This window comes from Falco rusticolus, chromosome 3 (assembly GCF_015220075.1).
Source record: "Falco rusticolus isolate bFalRus1 chromosome 3, bFalRus1.pri, whole genome shotgun sequence".
NCBI lineage: Eukaryota > Metazoa > Chordata > Aves > Falconiformes > Falconidae > Falco > Falco rusticolus.
Window position 1 is genome coordinate 55412704 of NC_051189.1, and position 17055 is coordinate 55429758.

At 42.1% G+C, this 17055-nt stretch overlaps 1 protein-coding gene across 2 annotated transcripts in view; it reads left to right on the forward strand.

The window, feature by feature from the left end:
* ANKRD29 (ankyrin repeat domain 29) overlaps window positions 1-17055 on the forward strand; it is a 51212-nt gene that overhangs the window by 13170 nt on the left and 20987 nt on the right. Inside the window, exons 4-7 of one of the 2 annotated variants that reach the window (XM_037382031.1) lie at window positions 1332-1473; window positions 9570-9680; window positions 11489-11587; window positions 13910-14008. In XM_037382031.1, coding sequence (XP_037237928.1) covers window positions 11507-11587; window positions 13910-14008 — 180 coding nt within the window. In that variant the 5' untranslated portion in view covers window positions 1332-1473; window positions 9570-9680; window positions 11489-11506. Of the gene's footprint in view, window positions 1-1331; window positions 1474-3931; window positions 3979-9569; window positions 9681-11488; window positions 11588-13909; window positions 14009-17055 lie in introns of those variants that run through there. The other variant, XM_037382030.1, reaches the window with a different exon arrangement.

Genomic DNA, 17055 nt, shown 5'->3' on the forward strand with positions numbered 1-17055 from the left:
TAGAATTTGCTCTTCACAGTAGCCAGGCATATATTCCTGTTGTTGTCTGGGGAAAACCAGGCTTCAAAATTTGTAACTGAAACTGCTGAAGATTGCTCCAATTTACATTTTAAATTATGTTTTCTTTTTAATCATTGTATAAAACAGTTTATTTCTGGGAAAGCATACAAACCTATTTACATTTTTTGAATATTTGAAGAACTAAATATTGATGGAAGCAAATGTCCCAGGAAAGAAAACAATGCAGATACAGCTGAAATCAATAACATTATAGTAAGATCTCCACCTTCTGTAAGACACTAGTAAATAATAAGTTATAATCAGACAATAAATGTCACAGGCTCCCATCAGTAGTCTTTATACAGGTGATACTAGAAGCAAATGCATCAACACTACGGACATGCAGCCATACAGGGAATGAGAAGTTAGTGCAGAAATATTTGTCAGTGCAGTATCTCCTCAGTTACGCTGATGCAGTGTGTGATACACCCTGCAGTAAAGAGCTCTGGAGTCTAGAAGATGGGTCAAATTTAGCAATAGGTTCTTGAGATGGGGGCAGAAGAGCTCACTGAAGTTACAACCATATGCTGACCACCATAATTGGCTAAAATATAGTTACAGTGTATGTTATTTACATACACAGCAAGCAAACTTCTATTGCTCTTCGTTGACATTTCTAAACATGTATTTGCTTGTTGATTGCTACTTTTTAAAGCAAATGTAAATGAATGTAGTGTTTGCATAAAAACTTGTAGATGTTTGCATGGAGATCTCCAAATGAACGTTTTGACTAACACAAAATTTGTGCCACTTCTTTTAATTCTCTCTATATAGCTGTGCCTGAAATGTTCTGGCTTAGATGAGATTTCTCTGTGACTTACACAGAATGGCCATATTAGCTTTTAAAAGCAATTTATTTTAGGTAGCCTTCAGATTTGTACAAAACACCATGACTCAGGGTATTTGAAATAATCACTGTGATGAAATACTAGGCGATAGGAACACAGCCTTCTGCCCTGCAGATGAGTTCTGTCAAACAGGTAACAAATCCCAACCAGTTTAAATATCTCACAATCTTAAATATCCTGCCAAGGATCAAGAATAGGGAAGATGTGGGCAGCGTAACCGTGTGGCCCTGAAATACAGTATTACCACTTCCAGTAACAGGCACTGAGTTTGCAAGGCCTCAGGAGTGAGGCTTGTCAGGCTTGCTCTCTCCAAACTTTTCTTGACCTCCCCACAACTTTGTTTTACATGGTTTAGCCCTAAGAGCAGTTTTTCTAATTGCCCTTCTGTCTATGAGTAATTTGGTTTACTTCTGTTTGCCTCAGTGCAGACAAATGCAGACCTGGTGTGACTGAGAAGTGGTGGTGCAGGATGCAGGGAACCTGAGTGTGGCCTGGGATGATAAGAGGCGGAACACGAGCTTGGCACTGGTGACCCTACAGCTATAAACAACTCACCGATAGTCAGGTACACAAATGCAGACCTAGAGCTGGACAAAACTGGATTTAGGGGTACCAAAATGAACTAATAAATAGTATCTAACAAACATAAAAGCCACCATGTGTAGTCAGTTTGGTTGTAATGGGGAGCTGCAGACCAGTGAAGAAAGAGCAAGAGGTAAAAACATGTTAGCAAATGTATAAAACGACCCTATGCAGATCCTAGAGGGGGGAAGAACAAGCTCTCAACGTGAACGTCGTATTCCCTGCAGCAGCCAGCTCCAGCTGCTGACAGCTCACCATAACATCCCAAACCACCACCACCAGAATGAAACCACCGACTTTAGGACCAGGCAGAGGAGGGGAAAGGTGAGGACAGCATCAGGAAAAGGAGTAAAAACTAGGAAGTGTGTATAAGTTTTACCTCTAGTATTACTAATTCTGCATTTTTTTCTGCATACTTTTTTTCTGCTGCGTATCTGCTCTAGTAATAATTATAGTGATTATAATAGACTGCTAAGGTTCAGTTATACTAATTATAAATTCTTCTGTTTATATATATATATATATATGAGGTGTGTTTCCCCTTTGCATTTAAACAAGATTTTGAGTGTGACAATAGATACAGATATACACCAAAAAAGATACTTTCTAAATGAAAACATTTGGCATGAACTTCCAAATGGTCACCAAAAAAGAATATACCTTATATACGTATTTCTGTATTCAACAGTTCTGACAGATTATTGGACCTGAATATGAAAACAGCAAAATCACAGGAGACTATGTGCAGTTGAACATAGGTTTTCAGATTTTGTGGGCAAATTGAGAAAGGCACTTCAAATTTGTCCCTTGAAATCTAAAATACAAACAGACCCAAAAAAACCTGTACTGCGCTAGTCTCCTTTTTTGTTGTTCATCCAGAGAATTCTTTGTTTTCTCTTTGTCAGAAAATTTAATGTTTTGGCTGATGAATGTGAAATGTTTGGCATGTTATTACCAATAGATTGAATAAATACAGGGATTTTCCAGGGGTGAGGCAGGGAGTGTGTGCAGATTAGTAATATTTTCCTGTCAGTGAGCAAACATCACTGTGCAACTGGATCAGAGCAAGGATCACTTGTAACTATGCAATCTACTGAGTTTATTCAGTATTTTTAAATTTAAGGAAAAAATCAGAGTGATCATCCACATTTGTTTGATCTTCTCAGTAATTAAGATGAAGTTCACACTAGGCCATATATTGAGATTAGTTTACGCCATTAGCAGCTTTCATCTGCTTGCCTACAGTTTGTTTTACTGCATGCACAGATGAATATTGCCTCAGGGGAAAAATCTGCAGAAAATCCTCCACTCACAGATTTGTAGAATAAACTATTTGGATCTTAGTGCAAGTACTTTCAATGCACACACATAATTTTCTCGTGAATAGGATTTATGCGTGCACATCAAAAGAAGAAAATCCCTAAGGGCTCAGTCTAAACCAACAAGAGCAAAGAAACTCAGGAATCTCCCACCAGAGCATGCCCTGTTTCGCCTGCTTGATAATCACGCAGACTTCGAATGAAACCTGCGGCAGCCAGGCAAAACAGGACATGCATTATTAGCTTTATGGTCGTTCGTTTCTAAAGGATCAAAATTAATCCCTTAAGAACTTTTACTGTCTTCCTAATCAGAGCACATCACCCATGGGAGATAGCATTGGTGATAGCTAGATACACCTGAGGTAAAGGAACACTTGCCCCCACGTGCCTGTGCAGCTACAGCCTGGGTATCCTCCCAGCGATGCCTTTTAGCAGTTTTTTCCTAGATATGAAGGGCAAAGGCTGTGAAACACAAAAGAGGTGCCATGGAGGTGGCCTTAGCTCGGGCTGCGGTGGGTGTGCCTGGGGTTTGGACCATTTGGGTGCTATTCCTGAGCGGCGGAGGCCTGACCTACAGGTCTGAACCAGTGGCTGAGCGGTGCGAGTCCCTGCTGGGAGTCTTTGCTTCTCAGGATGCTGCTGCTGGAGCAGGGGGTACGGGTGGCTGCGGGGGAGTCGTGGCTGCCAATGTTTAATAATGATAATAACATTAATAACAATAATAGCAATGATGATTATAATAACAGATATTATATGTCATTAATAATAGTAATAGGAATGGTAATAGTAATTGTAATAATAATAGTACTGATAATTAATAGTAATAACAACAACAACAATAATAATACATAATAAATAATAATTAATAATAATAATTAATATAATAGTGAAAATAATAACAAGAACAACAAGAACAACAAGAACAACAAGAACACTCCCCTCCTCCAAAAAAACTTTTAAGGGGAATAGCAGCCAGAAACCCATGAGCATAAAGTCATGCGGGTGGGAGGCGCCGGCCCCGCCCCGGCCCCGCGCTGCACGGGGCGCCGGTGGGCGCGGGTGGGACCGGCGCGGGGCTGCGCGGGGCGGGGCTGCGCGGGGCGGGGCTGCGCGGGGCGGGGCTGCGCGGGGCGGGGCGGGGCGCTGCGATGTGCAGGATGTCGTTCAAGGTGAGCCGGGCGTGGGGAGAGGGGCGGGGGGACGCGCGTTTGGCCTCCCGCTTTGTGCTCGCTGTGCCGGCAGCCCGCGAAATGCTCCGTCGTGTTCTTGGAGTTGGGGATCGATGTATTATTTTTTGTAGGAAAAACGAGGGCGGTTTAGGGCAGGAGGAAAGCAAAGAGAAGCATGCCTCCCTCTCGGGCTGTGGGGTGCCCCGGGTGCGCTGCGGTGGCAGCTGATGGAGCGGGTGCTTTCCCCAGCTGGCATCCCCCAAAGGATGGATGGATGGATGGATGGATGGATAGTGTTACATAAACCGGGAGCCTCCATGAAGCTTTACGCCGGCTTTAGGGTGGCCAGGCTCAGTGCTGTGGGTTTTGGTGCAGTCGGGAGCCTCCTCTCTCCACTTTTCTGATCATCTCTGCTGGTGCTGGTTGTGTAATAGTTAGGAGGTATCGTTTGTCCGTGCTCTCCGTTTCAGGCTGTGGTGGCAACTGAAGTCAGCCTGGTTCGTTCCCTTCTCTCCCTGCACTTCCTGTCACTTTTTGTACTTTTTTCGTCCAAACCCATGCAAGAGCAGTCATTTTTAAAAGATCGCCTGAATTTTTTTTTTTTTTTTGATCTAAGGACAGGATTAGTAAAATGAATTGGCAAGGAGAGCAGTGAGCAATTTGCTGATGCTAATATTTATGCTAGATGTACATCTTCCCAGTTATGCGCTTTCTGGATGCTGTGCTTGCCCTTCTCTTATTGATCACCAGCTCTGTGCCAGCCCTTTGCTGTGTTGCTTGCATTGCATTGCTTTCTCTGATGGATTATTTCATTTACTTGCCTCTCAATCCTGTCAAGGAACTTCCCCTCCAGGAGTACTGGTGCTGGGGTGGCACCATGTTAGTTCAATGGTGGTACAGCAGGTGGTTTCCACCTGCACTTAAAGCCCCGATGTACCTAATGCCAGCTTTTCATCTCTGGGCTCTTGTAGAAGTATATAAACAATCGAAATAAATAGCACAGCCAGAGTTTGAAATGATGCTTTAGAGATCATGATGAAGTAGAAGAAATTGTATCTTGAAAGTTGCCATTGCTGGAGCAAATGGCATAATGAAGCATGTAATTTTCACCGAAGCAGGGTACCTTTGCTCACAGTGCAGCTCAGCCTTACAATGGGTGGTGAAATCTCTGTGGACATCCCCTTTTTGGTCCTGCATTGGTCTCATACCTGCTTTTTTTTTTTTTTTTTTCTTTTCCACTCACCCATCCCCGCCCCCATTCTTAGTGTCTTCTGTCCCTCCATTCTGCCTCAGTGAGTTTTTTCCCCCCTTCATCCCTTACAAGGATCCACCCTAATGGATGCTAACCCCATGTTCCTGGTGATGCCAGCCCCTTCTTCTTGCCCCCTTCTCCTTTTTTGGCCTCCTTGATTTTTTACCTTGTCCTTCAGGTCTTCTTTTCTGTTCTATTACTTTCAGCTCCTTTTTTGTGCCCTATTTCTTACTTTCTGTTCCCTCAAGTACTCCCCCTTCAAGGCAGCTCGCTCTGGAGAACTGCAGCCCCCACCTCCCTCTGCTTTCTCTCTCTTTTCCGTGTCTTTTTGCTTGGCGTTTTCTCTTTCACTCAGAAGACTGTGTACTTACCTTGGATTCCTACAGTCTCTGTTTGCCACTGTCTATTCATGTTTTCCATCTTATTATCCTACTTACCCATGAGGTAGCATTTATCTTTCTTTCTCACTGTCTATACACACAAATATCCTCTCTTATTCTACCAGCTTTTGCCTGTCCAACTTACATTTATATCTTGAACAGCCTTTCTATTTTACCAGGATCCTATATATGAGATATATTGCTATCTAATAAAGTCCTCTCTCTTTCCTTCTAAGTCCCACTAACATTTTCCATCATATCATGCTTGATCCTGATTTCCAGTTCTTTTTCTTAAACTTTTTACCCAATTCCTCCTTTCCATTAAGACTTACTTAGAAACAGAAAGTAAAGGGAATTTTCTTGCATTTTGACAGTGAAAGGAACAAGCTGTTAGGGTAGTGTTCCCTTTCTCCTCTCTTTCTCTTTGCCTATTGCCTCTTTCCTTTCATCTTCAAGATCGCTGTTTAAGAACTGCACTCTTGCACCTCAGCTTTTACCCCAGTGACCCACTTCTCTGCAAACAGCTCGTCACAGGTAAAGCAGGGAGCAGGAGCTACTGACCACAGCATTTAACTGATACTTTCCCCCTCAATATTCCTAAGATGACACTCATAAATATGTTATCACATTTTATTTTTTCTGCATTCCTGCATAGAAATGGTCTTGCCAGATTTGTAACATAGATTTTCCTTTAGGCCATTTTTTAAGTAAGTATTTTTGCTTGGTGTGAATATAGCATGAATATAATGCCAGCTTTCCATCTTTGGGCACTTGTAAAAGTATATAAACAAATGAAATTAATAGCACAGCCAGAGTTTGAAATAATGCTTTAGAGATCTTGATGAAGTAGAGGAAATTGTATCCTGAAAGCTACTGATGCTGGAGCAAATGACATAATGAAACATGTAATTTTCACCACAGCTATTAGCTAATCACTTTTTCAAACATTTATTACGTTGTGTTCCCAGACTATCAATGCTGAGGATCAATTGTTTACTTTAAGGAGGCTTTAGGAGCAGGCTAGCTTTATAATAAGAATTACATTAAAATTATATGCAGTTAATCTCTTGAAATTGCACGTTACCTCTCCCTAAGAAGTATCTGATGAGAGAGGTTTGAGTTCATAACTGAACAACAGCAGTCAAGGCTTATGTCACATCCTGTGGTTTAAAACTCACTTATCGCTCAAAAATTGTTCAGTTAATCATATTATTACTCCTAAAATAGCATCTTACATTTTGCCTACCAGTGATGTCAGCATTGCTGATATCACCTGAAAATGAAGAGCACAGATGTGTAAATTCTAGGTTTGAAAGCAGAAGAGAAATTGCCACGTGGTACTCCTTGAGGCTGTCCTTGTAGGGTGCCCAGGTCATTTGAATGATTTTGCCCATTCCATTCATCTTAGCAAGTAAAATAGCTCAGATCTGTGTTTGCTTTTTTAATCTAATCACTACGTGGTTGGTGGTCTGAGTGTGCTGTATACTGTACTTTCATACAAGGAATGCCCAGCGATGCAGGGGCACAAGGGGAAAGTGCCAGCACTGACAGTAGTCATTCCAGATTGGGTAAAAAGCACCACTGGGAAAAATCTGATTTCATGGCTTTGATGCAATGGAGCATTCTGCTATTCCTTGGGTCTGATCCAAGGTATGAGGACAAATTTGCTGGAGGGTTACTGTAGGAATTAACGGGGGGGGGGGGGGGGGGGGGGGTGCGGGGGAGGGAAGAGATAGGAATTTATGACTGGTAAAGCTAAAGACTTTGGACTTCTACTTCCAGACTAGAGTAACACCAGCAACTTAGTTCTCTCCTCGTGTAAATTGATGAAAGCCTGTAAAGAGTTCCTGAACATTGATTCTACTTCCTGCCTACCTGATCAATAAAGCTGTTGCCTGATAGACATAATAAAATGCAGTCACATTGCTACTGTACCCTTGTAGTGAAAACTGGGCTAAATGAAATAAATCTTTCCCTGTATGAATATATTGCCATACCCCAAAGCTTTCTAAAACTTTAAGGCAGAGAGTGAGACAATAAAGGTAAGGAATTTGATTTCCCATTCTGTAACATCTAAATATAATTCTTTGGCAATAGCTTGCCACAGAATATCATAATAATAAAGACAATAAGACAATGTTCCTAACTACCAGCTCTAAAAATAAATATCTGCCTAATAAATCAGAGCAAAAAGGGCAACGTGGGCCACTGTGTGTTTTGGTCAATTGTTTGCTTTTACATAAAATTTTAGTGGTTGTAAGGGTAAAGATAGGAAAACTCTACTGCATTGCCAGCAAGAAGGGTATAAACTGCTAGCTTGACTTTGATCAACATTATCTGCAGATTCATCAGGTGAAATGTATTAGCTGTAAAAGGAAGATCAAAATTTTAGCTTATTGTGCTTGCTAAAATTTTCAGACTCCTGCCCCTGTGTGTGCTGGTACGAGAAATACCACTACCAGTTTATTATAATTATAAGGAGGTGCCTTATAATTTATTGACTGGTTGAAACTTCTCTCGTCTCTAACAGCTGCCAGTTTTCCAACCTAAGAATACTAAAAATGCAACCCATGGAAAGTGCTCAGTGCAACAGATCTGCGAGAGATTCGTACAGGATTGATCTTGTGTCTGCTGGTTTCTGCGAAGTTTATTACCTGCATGTCTGTCAAGGAAATAATTTAGATTCTGCTCTATGTGTGCATTTTAAGTATCAACCATAAAAACATTCAGTCCTGGTTTTCTATCACAAGTGTGCATTGACATTTAAAGACAGAGAAGTGTATACTACATTTTCTGAAGCGGAATGATTGACTTTTACGTCCACTCTGCAGTCTTTGGGTTATCCTGAAGGCAGGATTCACCAGAGAGCAAGGCCCCCGGGTGTTTTTGACACTGTTTTGGTCCAAGATGACTATAAGTGAAACAAGGCTTTGCTGAACTGTTGGTGGGTTTGGACCTTATTAAAAAATCAGTGGCATGAGCCTGCTCTAGGATACGTACCGTTGCCATCACAGTGTTGTTTCCCCTCTGCACTTACCCATCACGGTGCTTACCTGGCAAGGCAGCATTCTGGCAGCTGCCTGCATGGACTGCGTAAGGAGTCAGTAGCAAAGTCCGCATCTTTTTCTGCTGCCCTCCTCCTATGCTGGGGCAGGGATAATTTGCTCCTACCTAGGAGAAGTCACACGGTGGCATTGTTTCTAGGACTAAGAAAGCCTCAAGAGAGTATTATATTACTACCAATTTGTTTAACAGTGGCCTGTGTTATCTAGATTTCAGAGTTTCCTAATTTTGCCTTACATATTGCCTTGCATACCTAGTAAATGAATCTGTAAGTCTATAGACAGCAAGATTTTAACCTTTTTTTCCTAGCATCACCCAGGAGATATCTTATATGCCCACAGTTACAGGGTGTTAATTTCATGGAGGAGGCAGACCAAACAGTATGGGAGATGCGTGAGGAATACTTTTCCTGTATTGGGACTTCATATGCAGAAAAGAAGGAGATGGCAGAGAGCTAACCTGAAACCCAGGAGGATGTCCTGCAGCAGGATATGTCAGCAGGATGATTCAGCCTCTCTAACTGTGCCCAGCCCCACTACAGAATCAGACGTTAGAGGTACCAGTCAGCACGTTGTTTTTTGTGATGTTTCCCTGTGGATCCGGACTGGCATCGTCGTCTCTTGTTGCAGAGCAAGCTAAGAGACATAGGCTGCCATGGACACAGGCAAGACCTGAAACAACAAGAGGTGGCACAGGAAGACTGGTCTCTTTAATTGCACAAAGAAATTAAATTAGCTTCCCTTCCATGCTCTGGTTTTGAAAGAACAGCACTCTAAGCTGAAACTTGCCTGGCTTGAATGCAGAATTTGCATGTATGTGTTTGTGCAAGATATCTTCCAAAGTATTTTAATTCTGCTTTTTTTTTTTTTTTTTTTTTTTTTTTTCCCCCCCACCAGAAGGAAACACCACTTGCCAATGCTGCATTCTGGGCTGCGAGAAAAGGAAACCTGGCTCTCCTCCAGCTGCTGCTGAACAGTGGGCGAGTAGATGTGGACTGCAAAGACAGCGTATGCACACAATGCACCTACACCCACGGCACTGATTTTACATCACTTTCCATAGACCACTGTGCACAGGGTGCGGCAGGGATCTAACATGAGACATTTGAGGGTCTTATGGCACTTAGGGATGATTTAAAACTTTCTCTTGTCAGAAAGCAAGTTTGAAACTCAAGGTAAAATAGAGTGATGATTTACATCAGTGGCAAGGGGTTAGGAATTTGCCAGCACTCAAAAATGTGTACTAGTTAGTTGTGGTGCTGACATTTAAAACACTGATCCTAGCACCTCGGGCTTCTCTTTGCAAGGAAATGTCATTGTAGTAATAGATCACGGTGAAGAGTCGACTCAACCAAGCCCAGGTAGCAATGATTCTGTCAGCTAGCAGAGCTCCTCATAATTACAAGAACTGCTGGCCTCCTAACTTCTTCTTCCCCCACCCCAGTGTCTCCTGGACTTGGCACTAACATGAAGGCACAGTAAGCTTGCCAAGCAAAGAGGAGCCCAGACACATGACAGTTAGATTCCATGGGGATTCCTTACTGTAATTGGCACGGGTTGAAATTAGTTTTGAGATTAGAAAAGGGTTGAAAACACAGATAATGGGGATGTTTTCCTATTCTGCTACAGCATATGGAGAGATACTTGATAGTACTAAGCTGTGGCAAATAGGAGGGGAAAACTGAGGTCAAGAAGTTCCCAGGTTTTTGTTTGGCATTGGAACTGACTTACTAGGAGTTGTACAGGCCAGCCTGAAACATGGACCAGCCACAGTTTCTCTCAGTTTGAATACCTTCAAAGTGCAAGAGCCCATTGACTTTAACCTATCTTTTAATTTTCATTTCATTTTTGCCCTGTAGGCAAGTATGTGTCCTGCAGTACTTCTGGAGCTGCTGCTATGACTGTCATTCTGACAGGGAGGGAGGGATGTTCAGGTGGGGGCATGAAGGACAGAGATCAGAGTAAAGAAATACGGTCCACTATTGCTTGTTTTTTCTCAAAAGAAGGCTAACTGTGGTCAAGAATTTCTGCAATGCACTGTAAAATATCCTGACTTATTAATTATATCAAGCATACAGATTTTCTAGACTACAATATTTTCATACGATTAAGGCTGCATGCTTCTTTTTTGCAATGTCACACATTCCTTCTTTAATTTGAACTGGTGTGTGTGTGAATGTTTTAGAAGGATGGGTTTCATCTTTATGCATGTGGTTTCCATGTATTGTCCGTACACCTGTCTTACTTGGTTTGCTGGAGCAGTGACCTTATGGTGTACTGAGGAAACTTGAATGCATGGTTCTAGTATGGAAAGTTCTTTCATATAATGTGAAGAGTCACAGAGTGAGTTTACTCTTGTTATTTGGATAGGGAATTAGTATTCAAATCACCCAGACCTTACTCCTGACTATGACTCAGAATTAAATGACTCAGCTGAGTCACTCAGCTCCTGTGTTTAAAGTTATTCTTCTGAAAATGATGCAAAGATCCTTGGGATTCTGTGATAAAAATGCTGTGTATAAATGCAAACTAATCTTGTTATTCTTGCGGTACTTATTTTGGGACAATAAGGTGAAGTCATTGCATACCCATTTATTGAATGGTCAGGCCTTAGCAATGCAGGCAAGTCTGTAACTTTTTACTTTATGACTGCTCATTTTCAAAGTATTCTTGATAGTAAGTTTTAAATTATAGCAAGTTTTTCAGTGATTACAAGCTTCCTTCAGCTTTTCAAAATAGGTGCTCTCTTCCAGACAGCCTGATTTGTTGCTAGAGGTGTCTGTTGAAGGTACTGACTTGTTTTTCCTTACTCCCAGCTTGGCACAACAGCTCTGATGGTGGCATCTTACTATGGCCACATAGATTGTGTACGGGAACTGGTGTTGCAAGGAGCAGATATCAATCTGCAGAGAGAGGTAGGAGAAGTTCTGCATTCAAACAGGGATGGATTAAGTGGTTTATTACAAATAATAAAAGAGTGTGCTGTTTTTTGCCAGTTGCTTCTTTGTCATTTGCTGTGCAGTACTTGTGTAAACAGGGTCTGTTCTGAGGACATCAAGGAACCGGATGTCTGGAGATTATAATAGAAAAGGAGATGCCGGAGGTATGCTTATAAGTAATTCATCAAATATTTCCAGTACACCTGGTTGGTGAGGGGCAGTCATATCTAAGGTTTAACCCTCCAGGGTTACACCATTTATGCAGCTGCAGTTTACTTATTAGCACAGTAATTTACAGCTCTCTGGATGGGATAAATGATAAGGAGAAGTCCTTTGCCTTTTGATTTGCAAGGTCTGGTCATTAAAATGGAGTGGATGCCATTGCTAGACCAGGGATTATTATGCCGTGGAGTTTCTGCCTCCTAGTGTGAGCCAGTTCATCTCAACAATCACACACCTTAACCACCTGTACCCTTCCCTGCATCTCTGCTTTGCATTCAGGGCATCTCTCACACCATGACATGCTTGCTTGTGGAAGGAGTATCAGCAGCAGGTTTTGGGAAAGTTCCTTCCCCTCATACTCCACCCAAATGGTTGTAAGGAGTACCTGCAGCCACTCTGGTCTGTGCGCTGGCTACACAGAGGGCAGAATTGCTTCAGGACAGTGACAGTTGTACTGGTCTTCAGAGCAGAGCAGTTTAAGGAGGCTATGCAGTAACACAGGATGGCAGCAGGCAGTACAGGACAGCTGTATGCTTGTTGCTTTAACAATACAAGCCAATGTTTCTCATCCTTGGTTACCTGGAACTCAGGCATTAATCTCATGCTGACATCTGCAAGTTACTGAGTCAGTGAATGCCATGTTCGATGATATAAGTGTCTTTGCACTTACTGGTCTAAACTTGCTCTAACCATGATTGTCAGTGTCTTTCAATGGGGTCCTGTTCCAACAAAACATGCATTTAAACATGTCCCTTCCCTTAGGTAAATATTGCTTGAAAAGCAGCAACAAAAGGAAATGTTGAGAACAGTTTTATGGAGCTGCTCTTGAGTATCACTCAGGACATACTGATTCAGCAAGCCAACAAAAAAAGAAAGACTGAAATCATCCAAAATCACTCTGTTGCAGACGGGAAGCAAAGCAGATGAAGTTTAAGCCCTAAAGACCAATGGCATTGTTCTGAAACTAAATCCACATACTCAAACCATTGCTTTCATTCTTTGAAGTTGTTGTGAAGGTTGGGGAAGTGAGAGCCCCATAAATGTTTCTGGGAGAGGGGGTTTTGAAATGGCCTCATGGTGCTGCATGATATTGTAAAGGCTTTTGGCACTGGAGTGAATTTAATGTGTAGCCCCCCTTTCCTACACTTTTTATATGGGATGAGAGATCAAGAAAGCCTGCTTGTTGTCTTTTTCCCCTTCCCTTCCCTTCCCTTCCCTTCCCTTCCCTTCCCTTCCCTTCCCTTCCCTTCCCTTCCCTTCCCTTCCCTTCCCTTCCCTTCCCTTCCCTTCCCTTCCCTTCCCTTCCCTTCCCTTCCCTTCCCTTCCCTTCCCTTCCCTTCCCATTTTCCTTCTGTCCAGCCTTTAGAAGCTTAGACATTCATTTTTTGGGTCCTGATTTACTCACATGTTAATGACAGTATTTTATACAACTAGTATAAAATGTGAGATTTCAGTTCTTCGGTGAGGTCACAGAAAAGCCCGAGTTGCAGGGCTGGTCATGGTTGCAGGGATTGGCTGGATGGGGAGATACTGCTGCAAGAGATGAGGATGAGACTACACCAACAACAGTCACATTTTGTCAGTGGAGAGCCAAGCCAGCTGGAACTCTGCTGTACTAAATAACCACCTCCCTGGTCTTTCCACACCTTGATCCAAAATGATCGCATGCTCCTATTTCTCTCAGGTTGTAGTAGCAGATGGAGTAGGGGTTGGTTTCAAATTGGCTGTTCCTCTGTTGTGCAAGACTGTTCTTTTCTTGCTCTGGGCTTGCTTTCCCTATCTGGTGACTGGCTAGAAGTGAGTGAATCCTAAGAGATGTGTATTAGAAACTCTGTGCAGAAGCCCCTTGTGAAACTTGGATTTTACTCAAATGTATGATGCTGAACAGATTTCTTGGTATAATGGGAAGAAAACTGACCTGAGGTACCAGGTGTCCTCTGCGGTCCTCAAAACCGTCATGTCTTTTCAGCTGATATTCAAATGATTATGCTCAATACTTTTTCATTTGAAATGTGTATACTTCAGTCAACTGTGTTATGTGTTTGGGTTTTTTTTTAATCCATTTTTTCATTACAGTCAGGTGCAACTTCTCTGTTCTTTGCTGCACAGCAAGGCCACAACGATGTAGTGAAGTTTCTATTTGAATTTGGAGCCTCCACTGAATTTAAGAATAAAGTAAGATGATGGGTCTGGTTTTGCATGCTGATACATTCTGAAAATCAAGGCTATCTCTTCCTATTCACATGAAACATGACATGGCAGCAGGAAGATGATAAAAGAATTTCCTCACTTGAACGTTTTCTGAGTAATATCAGTAATGTTATATATTGTAAAAATATTAACTTGGGACTAGCTTTTACTACTAAACTTAATGGCATAACTTGATCAAAGTTCATTCCCTTGACAGTGATACCAGTCTTTCTTCTTAAACCATCCTCCAACATAAGAACAAAGGGTCTTTTTGTATATGTTAGGTAGGAACCCATTTTAGGTGTGTTTGTACTTCACTTGCATAGACTGAAATTTTTGCCTACATTAGGATGTCTTTGCATACCACCATAAGATACATAGAGTACAATGGCTTCAGTCCTCCCCAAATTCCCCTTTACCCATCTGTGACAAGAAGGTGAAATGCATGTCAGAGCTTCTGTATCTTTGTTCAGACAGGTCCTTTTTCAAAATCTTCTTAGAATAGCCAAAAGCACAAACAGCAGAGCCTTGGTCTGGTTCATCACCCCTTATGGGGCAAACAGCATCAAGAACAGCAATGCATCACTTACAGCAGTATATTGACTCCATTTCTTTGCCCAAGGCAGTACTAGCACCTCTACCTTCAGCAAACAGAACCAAAAGCAGTGTATATCCATTAAATATTCTTGTCCTTGACGTGCTGGCCATATTCTGGAGCATTCCCATAATCTGGGAAGGACACTTGCCAGTCACTTACCCTGGGAGCGATAGTGATGTATTTGAAGAAGAAGGAATAGTTCTTTACCACACAGTAACCAGTTTTTGAAGATGTTATATAGTCTGTGATTCAAATGATTTCCTCAACTCTTACCTGCTTTCCAGAGTTCCTGGAAATATAGGCTTTAAATACTAAGAGAATTGACAGAACATCAGAGACTCAACTCATGATGCTCCTGGGACTAAAAATCCTGAGGTTTTGTGGCCAGAGTCAACACATGCCCATACAGTAGGATTCGGGTACCCCACGGAGCTATGCTTGTGGTAAGCAATTCTGACCACAGCAGCAATCAGTAAATTCAAAAATATGAATGAAATTGTGGCTGTTTAACACAACATGAAGTGCAGCCGTGGAACCTGGCAACACAGGAGGTTGCAATGTTAAATACAACAGCTGGATTTTAAAGTGCTGAATAATCTCATGTAGGACAGAGTTATTGGGAGAAGCTGCACGTTAAAATAAGGGTTGCTTCTCAGCCTTTTGTTTCAGGGTATGGGTGAGAGCAAGATTCAGAAGGATTATCTTCTCTTGCATTCAGCGAGTGAACTTACACTGTCCTTTGAGTCATCTGGTCTATAAAAAGGCCCCAAAGCCATGCTGAAGGAGGAGAGGTGTCCCAGGCGTAGGAAGAGCCCGGACTACTCACTGCAGCTCAGCAGGCAATTGGGCAAGTGTTTTTGCAGAGGGAAGGAAAGCGGTCAAGGGAGGAAACTTGGTGAGGAGGGAAGACAGAGCCTGAGTACCTTATTCTGTCTAGGGGAGCAAGTATGTTTTCACCAAACCTTTCCACAGCCTGAGAACTAGGAGTTTGTGAAGAGGCCAAGACTTGGCCCAGAAGGTGAACCAATCCAAGAAGGCTTGAAATTGTCTGATCCTTCATGACAATATATGATCCTTTATCAAGCATGCAAAATATCTTGATGTGAGTCATTAGGGCAGATAAAAGGGCGTAAAGATCTAAATGATAAGAAAATACTTCTTTATTCAGCCACTCCTGATGGCTCCCGTCTTTGGACAAATGGAGGTTTGGGGACTACTATTGCTCACCTTGAAACTTTGCTCCCAGTCCTCATGCTCCTGTCTGCCTCTTCCTCTGAATTTAAACCTGCCTTGGCCCATGTGCTAGTCCTAAGTATATTTTAAGCTGCAGGTTGCTCTTCCTCTCCAGGCCAGTTTTCTGCCACTTCCAGTTGAGATGGCCATCCAACAACACCAACTCACAAGGGACATAGCATGAAAAACTGATACATAGTGTGTATGTGAGGCTATTTTCCAGTAGCATCAAATATCCCTGTCCAAGAACTCCCTCCTTTTCATCACATCTTCAGAAGGTGCATCAGCCACTTCAGCACTCATAGTACGACACAAGCTATAGAGCCTGAAAAGGCTCCTGGAATCTGAACGAAGGATTGTTGCGTTAAAATTAATCTGTGCAAGATCCAAGTGACACTGGTTTAATAAGTTGAAGTTTGCTTTCAAGCCCATGTCCTCTTTGCTGAAAAGGCCTGCTCTCTCCGAACAGGAGTATGAGGGCTTTTCTAGATTCATCATCAATGTTGGGACCTATCCTGGAACTTGCCACGTTCATTCTTTCATTCCTTGCATGGGGACTGCAGCTTTTCTTCTGAAACAAGGATATAGACACAGGAGTCCAAGTGCTTACAGCTTCCAGACTGGGATTTGGTAACCTCCTGAAGTCTTAGACTCAGGCTAGGTGGGAAACTAACTTGTACTTGGTGCAGCAGTGTGTGCCTGAGCAGTAGGCACCACTGAGAACTTACTGCATTGACAGTATGCATCTTCCATTGGCCTTCTAGTATGTTTTTGTATCAGTTCAATTTTCTGATTTAATGATGTGGCTTTCATAGCTCGGAATTATTCCATCAAACCACCATTCTGGTAACAGGGGACTAAGATAGCAGGCTCCTCCACCTCCCCCAAACCCCAGAAACAATATAGTTGACACAATATGCCAGGTCAGACACAATTTTCAGGTCAGAAATAAGGCACTTTCCAATTAAGGCACTCAGCTGGGAGCAATGCTGGAAAAGATATGGCTGATCCTGTCTGTTTTTAAAGGGCACTGCAAAATTAATCAATTGGCAAAACACTTTCTATTATAAATGAAGACATGGCAAATAGAATGTGTCCTAGGAAACAGAGACTTTAAAACAAGGAAATGAAAAGCACAACATCTTCTTTTTCCTGTAAATTGTAATTACTACATTTGTTACTTATATATGAAAATGCTGGA